Source organism: Netta rufina (genome assembly GCF_964035555.1).
Source record: "Netta rufina genome assembly, chromosome: 1".
NCBI classification, from domain to species: Eukaryota; Metazoa; Chordata; class Aves; order Anseriformes; family Anatidae; genus Netta; species Netta rufina.
In genome coordinates, this window is record NC_140123.1 from 23831406 (window position 1) to 23849830 (window position 18425).

Below are 18425 nucleotides of genomic sequence, written 5' to 3' on the forward strand. Positions count from 1 at the left end.
ATGTGGTATTCATTAGTTCTCCTAGACAAGTTTATTTTAGAAAAAGAAATGAATACAAATGGGTTATTGAAAGTCATTTGTGAATTCACTCAATATTTTGAAGGGATAAGAAAATGTCACAGCCATTGCCAGATAAAATGGATATCTTTAATATTACAGAAAGATAGCTATATAACACAGGCTGGTCTCTTTCCTGTCCCTTGCTGCAATTTGCCAAGTGCTGAGGACCCACATTATGGCTTTCTAATTCCTCTTAGCCATGGAGTATGGCTCCCTTCTTCAGAAGTGCACTAAAAAAGAAACGCACATCTGCATTTCAAGTTCTGGTTATCACAACGCAATCTTCATTTTCACACACTTGCCTTTTAGGCAAGGTAGGTAAGGAAAGGAGGGGATGGGATTTTGCATCCATCATCTGGATTTGACCTTTGATAGGTGGGGAGGGAGAATACCTCGTGGGCTGGAGGACAGCAGCTAGCGATTTACTTCCTGGGAGAAGATGGGCAGTGCCTCTCTTTCTGAGTCTTCTGCTCCGTGCAGCTCATGCACTTACTCATGGTTTCTAAAATGCATCCTGCACCACATGTAGTGTAACATAAAGATTCAAAAATGGGGCGAGGCAGAGTAACAGCAGTGACAATAAGGTCACTGCTTGGAAATAATGTCACTAGTTGGAAAATGGCAAAAGCCACTTTTCTGTAGACAATATATTTGATTAATATTTTTGCCTCCTTCTGTGGGAATAAACAAGGACTTAAGTCCCAGTCATGTCTCACAAAGAATGTAAAGATGGTCCCTGACCATTAGGGCTTCTTGATATGAGGTCTGCTTCATGTTATTGAGTGATGAAAAGATGAGCTTCTACATAAACCTCTCCAGCAGTTCTCAGCAACATGCAACCTTGGGAGGTGTGATGGTAGAACTGCAAAAATCAATTTGCTGATTCAAATCTAAAAAAGGTGAGATGAATCATTAGTTTATATCAATTAGAAAGAAAAGAAAAATCCAACACGCTACCTTTTCTTCCATTGTCACTGGACAGAATGGATTGTGTGTAACAAAAGCCAAGGAATGAGGCCATCATTTCACAGCAGCAGTGGAGGGGAGGTGTACATTTGTAGTACGCCAGTGTCTGAGCCCAATGTCAAGAAAAAACACACCTTCAAGGCCCTCCAACATTTAAAAACATCTCCCTCAGTCTCCTTCCCAGAAAAACAGCTCCAATACCATGTTATTGCGTACCCTGTGTGGGCTGCTCTCCTCCTTAGTGACAATGTCCCTTTGAATATAGGAGGCACTCACAACTGCTGAAGCAGGATTTGGAAGTAACACATCCTTCCTGTAAAGTATGTGCCTTAAATTCAAAACTATGGGACATGCATATACCCGTTTGTATAGTGCACCCACTAATGTATACACAGGCTTCCTGTGCAAAGTTACAAGCCATTCAGGAGCTGACTCAGTCTCTCTTGCTGATGAAGAGATTTATTGGGTCATGGAGAGATGATGGCTAGGTTGCATGTGGAAGATGGAGCATTTATGTTATAGTTACTGCTTTGACAAATGAAATTCATTTTATCACAGTGGAATGGCTTCAACAGAGTAAGAGACCTCAATATTAGTCTCATCCTTTCCCTTGAAAATTCAATATCATTGTCTTCTGGGCAATCTTTTGCAAAATCAGTGATGAACTGAAGCTGCTTCAGATGGAGGCATGACTCAGACTTAGCTCTTCCACATCCTGCTGGCATATTGTAAGTATTCAGGGTAGTCACAAAAGAGCGTTCTGGTTCTTGCTGAAGATAGATCACCTAATTTTTCCCAAAGAAAATTATGCAAGGAATTCTATGTATGAATGAACAGGCTAGGGATGATGAAAAATACTGTTTACTCGCTAAAAATAATCCAATTTCCCATGCATACACAAATTGTAGGACATGAAGTCATATGTTTAAGAAATTCTTAGAAAAAGAAATCTCATTAAATATATGATTCCCATAGCAGGATTTTTTTCCTCTGCAGAGACAGAACTAATTCCATGCTTCCCTACAAAACCTTTGCCCAATTCTCTGTGTCTCCACTGTCAGACCTGAGACCCAACCTTCTACCTTCACTTCTTTCAGTCTTCTGAACCCTGGCAGTTTGGGGATGGAAGGCCAGGCAAGGTTTGGGATGTTGCAATGGTAAGAATTACAGTGTAGGGTAGTGTTGGTAGGGTTTGCCATTTTGCTTCTGTCACAACTGCTGTGATGCACGCCCTCCAGGTCATGTAACATGGTGGTAGCCGTATGGCTGTTCAGCCCTGTACATACATTTTTCCCAGGAATTAGGGTTGCATCTGTCCTGCCACTGCTGAACTGTTGGAATTAGAGGCACAATGGCTCAGCAGGGGTTCCAGGGTCCCTCTGTAAATATATGCTCTCCTATTTGGCCTGTTCTCTTAAATGCTAGAGAAAAGTTCTACAGCAATTTTGTATCCGTCCTACAAAGATGGAGACATGGGAATGACATTTGATCTTTCTGTACGTTGATAGAGTTAAAGACAGGCCACAAACCATATGGGTGATTGGGCCAAAGGGAATGTCCTGGTAATTTTATCGAAGTAACAGGAACCATGGGCATTCTGAACTACAGCACAGCTTGCAGAAAACCAAAGTGGTCTAGATTTCACAATTGCCAGTGACAGACAACCCAGCACAAACAGGTTTTAAATGGATAAAAAATCCATCATTTACGTGAACTTGTCTAGATTCATCTTCCAGCATCAATAAACCTTCTCTTTGCAAGATTAACTCTGTTGCATTGCTGTGCTCCATGCAGATACTTAGACTGTGATCCAACCACTCATTTCATTCAGCTGTATAGATAGAAATTCTTCACTTTTTTTCACTCATTTTTCTTGTCTTCTCTTCCATTTTCATTTTGTGAAACTCTTTGCATTAGTCAGCTTCCTTCATGGACTGCTCTCACCAGTGCTGAACTGGATATTCAGGAACAGTTGTCGCAATGCCAAATACAGCAAGTTTTCTGGACATTGTGTGCCCACTGGACTTTTGAATTCTTAAGTGTTCTCAGGTCTCGTGATGCCATATCATGACCTGTTATTATCACCTGCAGCAACTATCACTTGCTAGCTGGGCACAGATACTCAGGTTGTAATTTTTTTTGTCAAGTTGACCCCGCAAGCTAAACCACTGGTGACCGTCAAATCCCCAGTAGCTTCTGTGGCATCTCCCTGAATATCTCCTACAGAAAGCAAGCTGGAATGAATGTTTGACTTTGAATAATGCTAGCAGATAGTCAGCATAGTCTTTGCACAGGATTCTTAAAGAAATTACTTTTTATTTTGTTGTTGGAGGGAATATACATATCAAAACAAATATTTCACCCTTTAACCTTCATTTATCTTTTCCAGCTCAGTGATGTGATGCCTGTTCAAATCCAGAAGAAAAACAGAAACCAAGTCACAGCTGGAGGTAGTGAAATAGCTTTTAAAGACAGAGGAGAAGTATGGATTGTCATATGTGGATGCCCCATCCCTGGACGTGTTCAAGACCAGGTAGGATGGGGCTTTGAGCACCTGGCCTTGTAGTAGGTGTCCCTGCCCATGGCAGGGGGTTGGAACTAGATGATCTTTAAGGTCCTTTCCAACCCAAACCACTCTGTGATTTTATGATACACCTCATGAACATTTGACTCAGCCTTAAATTCCTTCAAGCAAAGAAGGGAGACAGTCTAGATGAAACTTCTGTGAAGTGTTTGGAAAATTTTATTCACAAAGTCATTATCAGCTGTTCCCTGCCAACCAAGAAGGAGGTATTGACTGCTGCTCTCAGTGGGTGTGCCCAGCAACTGACACTCTAATCAGTTTGTTAATTGGGCAGAGACACAATTTTCACTTTGCAGGTGATATCAAGCTTGGATGGACTGCAAGTGAACTGGCTTAGGCTTCTCAGCAGCCTTGACAAATGTGTGAAAACCATCTGACCTTTCCCTTCTCTGCCAGCTCAGTTCGACAGAGGCAGACACAAGCCATACATCTGACTGGGAACAAATGCAAGAATGGAGATGACTGATTAGGCAGCAACTGTGCAGAAAGCAATCTGAGTGTCACAGCAGATGAGAAGAGAACATGAATCAGCATTGTGCAAAAAAGGTAAACATCATACTGTGACATATAAATAGGAGCCTTAAAAATAGGACAGTTAGAATAGTCTCCCTGTTCCACTTGGCACTTTGGAGTACTCGGCTGGCATAAAGTAGCTCCTGACTTTGTTATTTGAAAACAAACAAACAAAACAAAACAAAAACACAAAACAATCAAACAACCAAAAAAAAAAACCAAAAACAAAAACCACAATAGAAAGAGTAAACTGAAAGGATAACACAAAATTGATTGAATTAAACTGATTCAAAGGATTTCAAACTATTAGCTCTTGGTGCATGTCCTTATGGTAAGGGTAGTGAGCACTGGTAAGCACCGTTGGCCAGGAGGTGGTGGAAATTCTATTACTGGATGCTTTTAAAAATAGGTTAGACAAACTGATGTTAGGAATCTAGCTTGCAGAAAAGGTGATCTAACCTTTCAGCAAGAGGATGGACTTCAGGAAGTGCACACGCCCTCAAAAACCTTCCCAGCTCTACCTTTCTATGATTTGCACTGGATAAATAACGTGATACTGAGAACTGAGGCCATGTTTCTGGGAAAAAATAGCCAAAGATTTGGGTTATTGAAGGGAGAACAGTACAATGTCAGCATCTCTGCACTGGCCAGAAGATGGTAAGAAATGTGGAAAATATGAAAATGACTGCATAGCCATGACCTTTGTGGACCCATCTTCTTTTAAGTAAGAAAATTCATGATATAGCAGCTTGAAAATAAATTGCATTAAATATGTCATCTTTTCTTCACCACTTCTCTAGTGCTGTTAAAGATAGATTTATGCTAATATCAAGATATTTTCCTCTGGGGCTTTAGCCTTAATAACTTTAGGAGAACTCATACAACAAGATTCAACAACAGATTGGTAAGGCAAAAAATGAGCAACTTAAATGCTACTTGAATTTCATAGTATGCAGAGAACAATCTAACTCTTCCAATCTCAGTGTTTTCATATAGAAATTCATTTTAGTTTAAGGCCAGCAAGAAAATCATGAGATCTCTTTATCCAGCTTTATCCAAAGAAAGCAAAATGAATTTGACAGCTGGCCTTAAACACTTTCTTCTTGATGATTCAAAGAAAATGGAATCCATCTAAAGCTGTTGATTATTTCTTCAAATACATATGGAAAGCAGTATCTTGAAAATCTACCCCTTACAAGTATAATAAATGAATGCATTGGGGGAGGGCTTTCTTTTACAAGGCTTTCAAAGAGCTCTTTTCAAGGGTTATAATACCTATTTTGTATGACATAATGACTTCATCTCTACAGTTCATGAAATGTAAGAGACAGACTTTACAGATTCTCATAAAGGTGATGTGCACTATGTAGAAAGAGTCTAGCTTTTGAGGAGTAACCATGGATCCAAGCTAGAGTCTTTTCTTTTCATACGGTCCAAACAACTATCAGAAGAAAGAGGTTAGTCAACAGTGCAGATGAAATATCTTCACATTTTACCAGAATTTAGAAAGAATGGCAAGAGCCATGGGTTATAAAGCACATTTCTAGAAAGTTTCGGTTTTCTTTATTTTTATTATTTTAACAAATAAACTTTTTTTCCCGACATATTTTGGGCTACTTAATCAATGTATCTCTCTAGCGCTAGTTCCAGCACTTTTATTTTATTATTCTATTCTATTTTATTTTGTTTATCTTTTTGTCATTGCTATCAATAGTTTGGGTTGTAGAGTTAATCAAGTTAAAAATTTAAGGATTCCTCTAAATTCTTAGAACAGTATCAGAATTTTCCACATAGTTAAATAGAACTAAAACTGAGCTCTTTATCATAACTGAACTAGAATCTGTCCTTGCTTTAAAAATATCATAATACATTTGATGAAATATAACGTGTTTCTGTGTTTATATGTACCTTCATGAAAGAAGACAGTAATAGGAATTTTATTGCACATCCATATGTGCACATTGAGTATGCTATAAAATATCTGATTACATCTTATCAACGGAGAACACTACAATTAAAAACCCTCTTTCACTTCTTTTGAAACCTGAACATTTTCATTAAAATGAATGCAGTAGAAATGTACAAAATTTGCAGGAACTAATTTATCTTCCTTTTTTATTTCTTGCAAAGTCATAGGAGGCTTTTAAAAGTAATTTCCTCCACAGAAAATAGGAAATAAAATACAGTAACTTTTACTGCATCTGGAGAATATAGTTCCCCCGACTGTGCCATTCAGTGGTAGTTACATGATTCTTTTAGACATGCTGACAAAAAAAAAAAAAAAAAAACACAACAAAAAACAAAACACAAAAACAACACAAAACAAAGATACAAGATAATTTTGGAAAGATGAGAAATTTTAGGAATATATTCTCAGGATGTCCACATTGAAGACAAAAAAACAACAACCAACCAAACAACAAGACAACAGCAACAACAACAACAACAACAACCAAACAACCAAACAAACAAAAAACCAGCAAAACAATCTTTTTGAGCCATCTTTTTGAATATCATACAACTAAAACTTGTTAAGAAAAGAAAGAAGCAAGTTGACTATATTCATACAAGGTAAGAAACACCATGCATGAAAATGATATCATACATAAGCCCAGCTCTTTCCAGTCAGTAAAATAGTTTGAGCTCTTTTGGAGTATAAAGTGCAAAGAAGCTATACGGTATTCATATGTCCTCTAAGTAGAAGAAATCTTACTTTCCTTCAAAAATGGGGACTTTATCTGGGGACTAATCACTGATGATTAGAAAAGAATGTGATAGCCACATTCAGCTAATTAAAACAGTTCATATATGCTTACAGTACTGTTGAAAGTATTGTTCAGCAGAGGATCAGAAGTGTCTCAGAGGGAGCTTCTGCTTGATGTATCCGTCTGATAGATGCATCCACTCCTCAACACTTCTCTGTGCTGGAGAAGAGCAGGCTCCTTTGCCATTACAAAGACCAGGATGTTGTGGGCTACCTATACAGGACCAGCAGGAGAGCTGATCAAGAAAGAAGTTTGGTTTCATTTGACACTGGACATGAAACCCCCTTTAAACAGGCTGGTCTCCTAAAAGGTTATATACAGCTTAAATCAAACAGAATATAAGACAAAGACTGGAACAGCTCCCCATGCTCCAGTCCTGATAGCCAAAAGACAACTGGTTTCTTCTAACATGATCTCCTGCCACTCTTTCTCATTGCAATTAGTTGGTGAGTTTACACTGGTGATGCAGGCCCTGGGGTGAAGTGCATTCCTGGGCTAAGGGTCAGGACAAGACTTGTGTATCACTTAACTTCTTTCTTTAAATAAGATGCGAGAATTGGAGAATTCATAATCTGTGTTTACCTAGATGGAGGGGAGCATTTACTTGGTCAGAACTCGGAATTTAGAAAGAAGATACACCAATTAAAAAGTAATCAAAAGACTGATGTCTGGTTGATGAAAAGTGATGGTAAAGAATAGAAAAGGAGGCTCTGAGAGACTCAATACTAAGAATAAAAATAAATTTACAAGAGGCTATATAATGATTAATGGATATTATAAACATCCTACATGGCAATAGCAAATCAGCATATTGTATTTTGGAATACAAAAAAAAAAAACGTTTTCAAAACAATCTATTGGACCCCATACTAACTGATAGTAACTGACTGACTCTGAAGTCATAATTTGTAATCTATTTAAAGTAATTTGTAATTGGATTTTTTAATGTAAAATATGACCAAAAAAAAAAAAAAAAAAAAAAAGAAGAAAAGAAACAAAGGCTAACAGCATTATCTCTGCTTATATTGGGTACAAAAAATACAGTATGCCTGAGAACAAATTTAATGTATAAAAAAAGAAAGGTGGATAGGAAATACTTGTAAAGTGTTTTTGCTTTGCCCCAGAATGAACCCTGGACCTTCTATCTCAATCAGACAGAATTTTAAGCATTGCAGTAAGCAAGGGCTTTCTGTTAGCATCAGTATGAAGACACAGTGTGAATGTCTGGTGTTCCTACAATACAGAGTGCAAAACTCACATTTGTCAAGATAGTTGACAATGAGGAACAAAGCAGAGACTTAACAAATGCAGTTTATACCCTGTACAATTACAAAAGACACTTTTACAGAACTTTTACAGAATGTGTGACCCTTCTGGTATGAGGCTCTTTTTCCTTTTCCTTTTCCTTTTCCTTTTCCTTTTCCTTTTCCTTTTCCTTTTCCTTTTCCTTTTCCTTTTCCTTTTCCTTTTCCTTTTCCTTTTCCTTTTCCTTTTCCTTTTCCTTTTCCTTTTTTTTTTCTCTTTTTCTTTTTCTTTTTCTTTTTCTTTTTCTTTTTCTTTTTCTTTTTCTTTTTCTTTTTCTTTTTCTTTTTCTTTTTCTTTTTCTTTTTCTTTTTCTTTTTCTTTTTCTCTTTTTCTTTTTCTTTTTTCTTTTAAAATAAACTTTCCTTGACAAATTTCAGATTTAATTTCTGACTGGTGATATATATATTTCCAGGAGGTGGTTGTGCTGCAAAAGGATATATGCTAATTCCAAGAGTGTGATTTACAGCTTGTCATACTGTTTGCCTAAGGCACATTGATACTTAGATTTCGCTATCTACTCTTGTGTCTGGTCATATGAGATAACATAGTTGTTAAGCAAGTCACATTTGTCTTGCTACAATATGTTCTTTTATTGCAATGGCATGCTTATTTAGCAATATTGAGTACCTGGAGAAAATCTGAAATGGCTACACTCCTGTCAAGAAACAAAATACGTGGAGACAAATGCCTCAAATTCTTATAGTTCACATGACATCATCTGTGTTTCTCTTGTCTGTGTTTTCATGGTCAGTCACTGCCTTGGAAAGATGAAATCCTTTCCCTTCTTTGAGTCTCTTCTCCCTTCACAGCCCTTAATATCCTTGTGTTCTGAGGGTGTCTGCTGTCACGTGATTTTTCCATCTATCCTGTGGTTGTTTGAAGCCACAAGATGCAGTCTGCTGTCAAATAGGACAAGGCAGATGAGCGTTTGGATCAGCTCTGCCATATTCTGACCAGAGACATGAGTTTTGGTCTCTTTTTGCTGGTGGTCTTGTCACATCTCTGTTGGCAACACTACTACACCTGTGAGTCATGACCATTGGGCTGCAGAGCAAGCATCTTGTCTATGGATGAAAAACAACTCATCCCAGCACACTTGGATGAAAGGAGTACTTTCCTGGCAGGTAGAAAACAAGTCTTCAAGTCTCCAGGCAAAATTATGCACTTGCAGAAATTTCAGCTCTCATTTTCTATAGCCAGATAAATGAGTCAAGCCAGAAGGGTGTTACGACTTAGACTTCTCTAGATCTTTGATTTTTTTGATAAGAAAATTTTATCTGTATCAAAGCTGATACGTACATTCCCATTACCGAAAAGAAAAAAAAAAAAGCCATGGTTTTGATAAAGATGCATTTTCTGACCCAAAACACATTCTGTTGGGACATTCCCAGATTCCTAACCTATCCTAAAAATACCATTTGGATTACATGCTCACTAAGATAAAATCATCCAATTAATAGTTTGAGATTATACATAAATTTATCAGCAAGATAGATAGTCTTAACATTTTTTCATCAGTCATTTAAAGAAAATTGTGCCTCATCTATCCAAATTTTAAAAGCAATTTTTAAAGTAATTTAAAAATTTTTAAAGTAATCTGAACTTGAATATTTAATGAGATCCTTTCTGTAGGGTCATTAGGGTCTTGAGTGTTGGACACAAACCTCTGTTAGAAGCTTCTGATAACCACCACAGTAATTTATGTTATTGTAGTGCCTTTAATCCCTTTCAAAAGCTTGACATTTGAACACTGGATGATAACTTCACTTTCCTTTTTTCCTCTGTAGCACCAAGAAAAACTTTCAGTCTAGGTTATAGATTTAGAAGTTTAGGGAAACAAATGAAATAATATGAATATTAATGATATTAAAAAGTATAGATGACTACTGTCAAGTTGTTGGGGCTTAAAAACAAGCAACTTGTCTGAGAGAATTTGTAGGTAAACTGCAGATCTGAGCATGGAAGGATAACAGCGCTGCTCTGCTCTACAGTGGTAGTCTCAAGTTGTCACCACTTATCACCAGTGTTTAGAAATATGTCATGAATGTATGTATACACTGAATTTCTTCCATATCTTGTTGATGATCATGTAGCTTGCTCAGAAGTGAGAGGATTAGTAATGTTTGTAAACTTGTCTGAGACACTAAGGGATTCTATACTGTTCCTTTAGGCCATGTCTGTAATATACATTGACTGGTATAACCTTTTTTTCCCCCTTCTCTTAACATATTTAGATAATGTATCTTACTTACACTCCTGAGCCCACTACCAAACATTTTTACCACATTGTTCCTGTGCAGTTGCCCAGCTGGCCTGACAAGACCTTTTCCTCACAGCTCCAGGAACCTTGAAATCTCCTTGGCCTCCCGTGGACAAGTCCTGTATAAAGGGTCTTTGCCAGTCCTCCTGTCAACAAGCACCTGCATAAAACCCCAACCCTATTTTGGACCCTGAGAAAGAAGGATTTGGGAAGTTCAGTCACTATGTGCAGGAAAGGTGTTCACACCAGAACAGTACCTATGCTAGGCCTGTTTGTGCACTAAGGAGGCAGCTTTATGTGCAGGCAAATACAACAGCAGGTTAAAAGCTGGAAAGAAAAGTTTGTAATGGCTTGCATAGATGTTTGTACCTCTTTATATATACACATATATATATATGTGTATATATATGTGTGTATATATACACATATATATACACAGCATTTCAAGCATTGAAGAGGAGCTGGTGGAGGAAGACCTTATGAAACACCAGTCAGGAAGGCTAGACAAATTACAGAGGGGGTTCACCGGTTATTGGTGCATGTGTAGATTAAAGAAGTAATACCAGTGTCAAGCAGAAAGACCTAATTGTACTTTTGGCTGCATCTATGCTGCTGAACAAAAGAGAAGAGAATAAAAGAGACTGATTCCTGGGCTTTGGGCTAAGTAGCACCACTTGGCCCAGGTGCACAGTGGTTATGGCTGCTGCCCTTTGTAGCAGATTTGTCTAGCACAGAGTTGTCCAAAAGCAGAGCCAGAGAATGGCAATTAAACAGTGGAGGGATCAGGGGATGAGTGCTCAAGCTCACCACAGCTATCTTTTATTTACCATTACAGCTGAAGTGCTAGGTGATTTTAGGACAGCGTGGCTCTGGCATGGCTATCCTTGTTGCATTCCCTGTAAGGCTGATGGATTCCTTTTTAAAAACAATTGTCCTGTGGGTGACCAAAGCATTTCCCAGTTCCAAACATGAACAGAAACTCTGAAATCCTTTGCAAAAAAAAAAAAGTTGATTTTTTTTTTTTTTTTTTATTTTCAGTCTTACTGAATTCTCTCTTTGAACAAGAGTATGAATCACATTTATTCTTTTATTTTCCTTCTCCCCAAGTTGCAGATCAGCCTGCACCTGCTACCATCCAGAGACCTTCTCATGGATACAAGCTCCCAGTTTAAGAAGCATAAACTTTTTTCTGTTGGTGAAGATTATTCCTGTTTGGGAAAGGGCACAAGCTAAGCCACAAATACGTAGTTTTATATGTATACCCATAGTAGAGCTTTTACCAATATTACTGTCCCATAGTGTGTTAAACAGGCTGTTGGAGTTGGATTTGATGATCCTTGTGTGTGCCTTCCAACTCAGGATATTCTAGGCTCTACTAAAAGGTTTCACCCTTTTACCCAGCTTTATTGTATCATGATGTAGGTAAGGTGACAAAAGACTCCTTACAGGTTGCATAAACACTTTACTCTGTAAAAGTCCTTGCTACCTTTTCTTTAAGGAATGGGCATCTGCCCATAGGTATTTAGCTGAGTTTTATTATTTAGAGAGGTTACTCTACATCATATTCAGTACTGTTCATAATGGGCCTGATAAAACAGTGACCAAAGTAAGCATGGGGAGTGAAATGAGAACAAAACAGAAATCCTCTGCATAAACTATAGCAATAAAGAAAAAATATGTGAGATGCTGCTGTGGGGTGTGTATTTCTCTCATGCGGTAAGTGGAAGAAGTGTTTGTGTTGAATACAGTATGGCCTAGGACTTATGTGAGGAGGGGGAGAAGGGCAGATACAGCTAAGCAGTGATGTGTGTGAACTAAGATACCTGATTTGTTCAGGTCACTGTAAAAGAGGAGTTAGAACTCGTAGCATTTCATGTTAGCCCAGGGGAGGCCTACAAAGAGTGGTGTCGACACCTTGTTTCAGGCAAACACACAAAGCCTCGCTGGATAGGTCGAGTGCGTAAGGGCACACTTGTAGGGCACACTGCTGCTTGTAGGCAGTAAACCAGGTGGACCATTTGCCACCAAGCCAAGGCTGTCATCATTTTCAAGAGACAAGAGCAATGCTGCAACCTCTGGAGACTGCATTCACTGACCTTTCAGTCTTACAGCACTGTCTGCACAGTCAGCTGTGAGCCTATACTGGAGGATGCCCTTAGTTTCAGGAAGCACTCTTTATCTGCTGCACATTTTTTTTTTTTAATTTTTACTTTTTTTTTTTTTTTTTTGAGATACCTGCCATACTGTGAAAAATCACCACTTTCCTGAGTTCATTATGATCATTTATGAAGTGCTGCTGGCCTGCTGAAGTAATAATAACAAACATGCTAAGGTAAGTCTCACACACTGCAGGCATTGATACTCTGTCCTTACAGCATATCTACTGCAAGGGATTGTCCAGAAAAGCCATTGCATACAAAAAGGAGAGTCTCGAGATGTGACGAAATAAAGGCATGAAAAATAAATAGAAGTATTAGTAAATTGTCTTCCACAAAATTTTCAACATTTTAACTCAAAAGTAGATTTGAACTGAAGACAGATAAATGGACACAAATCCATTCCTTTCAATAAACCCATGTTTATCACCTGAAAATCAGGCTTACATGAATTTAAATGCTAAGTCAATTTAAAAAATGACAAAATGAACTCTTCTTGGTATCTGGTGATGCTACAGAGTCAAGGCAGAGAAGTGCCATACCAACCTTTATGACCATAAATTGCCTGAGTGAACGCCTGCTCTGGCAGTGTGATCCAAAATCACATTGTGTTCACTCAATAGATACTAACAGAGAAATTGTTCAGGTACATATTGTTTCTCCCTCACTTTGCCTGCAAGGAGTTCTTTCCCTATTTCAGCCAAAAGAAGGAATTGCTTGATGATGCCTAACTCCAGTACATTTTTTATTATCTAATAGATTTAAAACTCACTCGCTGCTATCTCCTGTGAAGCATGCTTCATAATGCTGGTTGTCTGCTTTTCTCTCTGTGGGTGGGACTGTCTCACTGTGGGTATATGAAAGGATTTTTGCTACAAAGGAAGTTTTTTGCAATTTTAAGAATCTAGGTTTAGATGAAGAATACATTACCATGCTGGTAAGAGAGAACATTCTTGCAGCAATGAATGCAATCAAACTTAGTTATGCAGACTCCAAAGCATATTTTTTCAAGTAGAATTTCTGTATGGGTTACGTTCTGGGTACATATAAAAGAGTATTGTAAATCAAAGGTTTACACTTGGAAAATGCTTACTTTAGATGCTTGTACCAAACTCTAGATGACTTTCCTATAGGCATGACAATTTCAGAGAATTACTCTGCTTAACTTTGTTACATGCAGTTCAAATATACATATTTAAAAATTTAATCAGTGTCTCCTTCACCCAAGATTTGGGACTTTTCTCACACTCATTGAGCAGACATGTCAAACCCTATTTTTCTTAGAATCCCACAGATAGTAATGTTCTCTAAGTTACCTGCTGGATGAATGAAACTAAAACATTGATGTGCCAACATGTTGCTTACTCACCGTGACATTTGAGCTACTCCTACATTCAGCAACTGGTGTTTTAAGTGCTGCATAGCTCCTCCTTGCTTATTATATTGCTCATCCTTCTTTGATTTACAACAGATGTGACACTGTAGGGGAAATTCAGAGTGGCTGGCAGAAATCTAATCACTGATCTTGAGAAAATTCAAAATAATCTCATAAATAGTTAATGTCACAAAACTGAAATCAGTGGTAGTGCATATGTCTTCCAGATTCACCCTTGCTGTTTTGGTCCAAGGAAGAAGTTATCAGCCCATTAGTTAAAGAGGGCAATAAACCTAAAACATTTAACAGTCTGGCTCCTCAGGAAGAAGGATCCAAACACTTCCTAAATATTATTCTGTCTGTAATTTCACCCTAAGGAAGAGATGGGTGTATTATTGCTCAAAAGATTAAATCTCTTGTCATTTCAGATGTGGGTAAAACAAGACATTATGTTAATCATGGTAGTAGATGTATGGTGGGTGTATAAATATGATATAAAATTCCATCTTAGCACTAGTAGGGTGATATTCAGTTTAAGATTTGGCACCTAAATGTCTTCAATTGGACTGGATAAGACAGGACCCATGGAGGTCTGACCAGTGCAGATTGTGTAACTGAAGAGGTGAAATGCCAGTCGGGTCATGACTCCCATCCCTACACGGAGGCATTGGGTACCATTCAGAATGTACGAGGGTATCCTGTTTAACTTCCAGCTGCCATTACAGTAAAGCATAGATGATACGCATTCACCTCCCCACAGAAAGGCAAAAGGTGCCATCTGACATGCCATGGTATCTACACAAGGATGATGGATATACCACAGGATCTAAAGGAAACCTGAGCTGTTTCAGAGTATCAAGAGGAAGACAAGTGGGATATCTACCCAGATGTCATGTCAAATGGAAATAGATGCCTATATGTGGGCAGCTGAAATGAGCCCTCTATGCAATATCAGCAAATCCCATGCAGGTGTGCCAGTCACCATGGGCTGCTGGAGATGGAGCCATACATACACGTTTGGGCAGGTGAATCGCTCCCTCCATACTTTAGTGTGAGCTGACTCATTCTATCGGCTGCATGCACTACATTGGTTAGATTTCCCTGAACTGTGATGGACTTGATTTAGATAACCAGCCACAGGCATCTACTGAGATGCCCTGGAGCTCCTGAGACAGCAATGTGGAATTGCCAGGTAAGACACAAGACCAGTATCTACTGAAGCAGGAGCTAGAGGTCTGCCGACATCTAGGCTATGGTATTTCTTAGCTCACATACAGAAATCTGTAAGTAGGTGTCTACATTCTGGTACCTTAGTCCAAAGCTGAGTCCTTTGTTCATTAGTGTTGTTGATTGTGGAAGGCTACAAGCTAGGTAATTGTTGCAGAGGTCTGACTCTCACTCTTACAGCTCTGGCTTTTTAAGGGATTCCTGACTTTTCATCAGGCTGCATCCATAGGATCCAAGTCCTCTTTACACACACTTAATGAGTCCTGCATAGGTGATGTCAAGCCACCATGTTCTACGCTCCCTCTCTTATACACTATCTAGTTGGCTAAATATTTTTTTCTGTGAGGTAAACATCCAAGCAAGCTCTAGTCATTACCAGCACCATGTGTTTTTGTTAGGCAATTTCTCTTTATATACCGTATTTGGACATTTTCTGGTCTGCAATCATCCTCCCTACATGACACATACCCTGTGTAGGCTTCTTAGTTCTTTGATAGACTATAGACTTCCTACGTGTTAATCTAGTATCTGACCACTTATCAGACAGTCTCAAGCCTCTCATTTAGTTGCCCAGCTACAATTTGCACATTTCATAATTTTTAAGCATTCAGAGAAGAGCTTTAGTGTTTGCTGCTGTCTTACCTACAAGACCTAGTAACAAGCCATAAATATTTTTTCAGTCTTTCCATTTGGCCATATCCATGCACTTGGATAGTTGCTTTTAGAAACCTACAGTCTGGTGACTGCCACTCTGCAGTGTGACAGGTAGAAAGCTATTTCCTCAAGCAGTGTTCAAAAATGGCAGGAAAAGCACGGGGAAAAAAAAAATAAAAGAGAGAGAGAAACTTACTGTGGAAATTATTTGACTTTCAGTTTTTGAAGTGGTGCATTGATTCTTCTGGATAGCAGCTGTGAAGAAATGCTTAATGTGAAATGCTTTGGCTACTGGGCATGAATCTATGCTTTCATGTCTCGGAGGTGAAATTCACTGCAGTCATCCTCAAAGTGTTTTTATTTATTTATTTATTTATTTTTATTAGAAAGGTTTACTTTTCAAGAGTGTACAGTTACAATATCTTGGCCTAATCTGGTTCAAGTCTGTAACTATATTTGAAGAGGTAGGGCCTGAAAACTCTTAGAAGTTTCTGTGCATATTTAGTGTTTCAGAAATAAATGCCTCGACTTCCCAATAGTTCTGAGCTAATCTCAGGAACACAGGAGAAAAGCTTTGCTAGATTATCTGGGAATAGCTCTGAAGTACATTTATGTGAGTGTGAAGCATGCAGTAAAAGACTAAATGGTTTCTCAGTTGACTATAAATCACATTTCAGTGCTACACACTTCAAACAGTACAGAGACTGAGTTTTTGCTGTTCAGTCAAAATTGATTTTGTATAATGCAATAGTTATGTTTATTAAAGAGCATCATATACCTGTAGCCCTGAAAAATGTTTATGTATTTGCAGACAATGTTATCTGTACATTTAATAAGACAGCAGCATAGTGCAATGCAATTTAAACAACTAGTTTATAAAGTTTCAACTCAGTTCAGTTTAAAATGTTGTAACTCTTAACTGCAGAAGAGTCATTTAGGCAGAAAATCTTAATGAGAATTAACATACCACAGCAGTTCTTACAACCATTATTATTTCTTGTTGAACTGGTCTTTGCCATACAGTAAAAGAAACCAATACTGGCAAGAGCTGAAACTAAGAAATGAATATCTGAACTAAGGCATCATTCAACTGCTTATTGAGGTATAGATTTAGCAAACACTAATTTATCCTGCTGTATGATTTTAGTAGGAGCAGCTCTTATCCATTTACCTCTGGAAAGTGATCTAAAGATATGATAATAGAGGCAATTCTGCAGGATATTCTTCCCTGACTGAATTTAATGCATAAAAAGTTCAACTTCCATGTACATAAAACTCAGCATTGCATTTTCATTTTTTAATAGTAGTGCTTTTTATTTCTTCATTTAAGCCCCCATGGATCTTTCTTTTCATAGAAGATGTGGCATTTTTCCAGAGGTTTTAAAATAATAGAAATTTAAAGAGTGAAGGGAAATGTAGCTGTGCCTGAACTGAAGAGATAGGATGACTGTATATGAAAAGTCACCGTATGTGTCTCTAGAGTGCTCTCAGCTCTAGACTGAACCACAGGATTCAAGCTTTCCAGCAATCCTGTGGAGACTGAATGAAATTGGTTTCCAAATGATAACAGTGTATCACAAATAGAAATTAAAATAAAGTGAGAACAGTGAAATGATGTTTGTGCTCCTTTTTATATGACATCGGAGATCATAAACTGGAATTTTCACAGGTGTGCACCTCTTAGGGTTGAGATCCAGTCTACTACATCCCATCTAAACTGTAAAATCTGTTTTACCTCCTTGAGTGATCCAATCCCTCTGTTTTCCAGGACTTTCTACCTTAAAAATGCCTAAACTAATTGGGCGACACCTTATTTAGTCTGTAACTTCCCTGGACAACCCCCTTTACTTGTTCATACAATCTCAGCAGACTCTGGGGAGACAGGCATATTTCTTTGCTGCCACCAGGTTTAGGTTCCTGCCTGAAACAGAGATGAAGACTCTGGCTTACACGCTGGATGGCTGGAGCTGGCAAGGAGCACTCTTCTATTCTTTCTCCAACACTCCTGACCCTTCTCCCCCTGCTCTGGACCTGTCTTCCTGGCCAACCCCTTCTTCCCTACCCACAATGGGAAGAGAGATGCTATATCAATCTCTTTGTTACCTTCCTTCTGCTGGCAGAGAGATGACGTCTTTTCCTTTCTCTCTTTGCCCATCCCTTCTTCCATCAATTTAGAAGGAATTTCCCAGGTACTTTTGAAGACAGGGAGATGATTTAGAAACTTTCGCCTCATCTTCCAGATAATACGGATTTCTTAGATCTCCCAGAAGTAAAAGATGCCATTTCCAAGATGTCATTTCCACTGAAATGACACCCCAAGACGGCATTTCACCTTTCTTCCCCTCCCTCATTACTTTTTGTGATTCAGGGGTTGAAATGGGTTTACTCGTTCCCCTGAATCAGGGTTTGCAAGAACAGGAAGGTTTTGCAGTCCCTGCCATTTAGGTATAAGGAAGCATCCAGATACCACTGGTCCCCTCCTAGGTTACAATGGTGTAGTCATCCCTGCCCCATGCAAATAAAAGAGGTGTTTGTAGGATTGACTTGAAGTTACTCCTGG

The 18425-nt window shown here is 38.4% G+C and overlaps 1 protein-coding gene across 1 annotated transcript in view; it reads left to right on the forward strand.

Annotated features, from left to right (window-relative positions):
- Positions 1-259: 259 nt before the first annotated feature.
- Positions 260-18425, forward strand: part of KL (klotho) — a gene marked incomplete at both ends in the record, with an annotated part of 68394 nt that continues 50228 nt past the window's right edge. Inside the window, one exon of the mRNA XM_084283046.1 lies at positions 260-374. Coding sequence (XP_084139172.1) covers positions 260-374 — 115 coding nt within the window. The remainder of the gene's footprint in view (positions 375-18425) is intronic.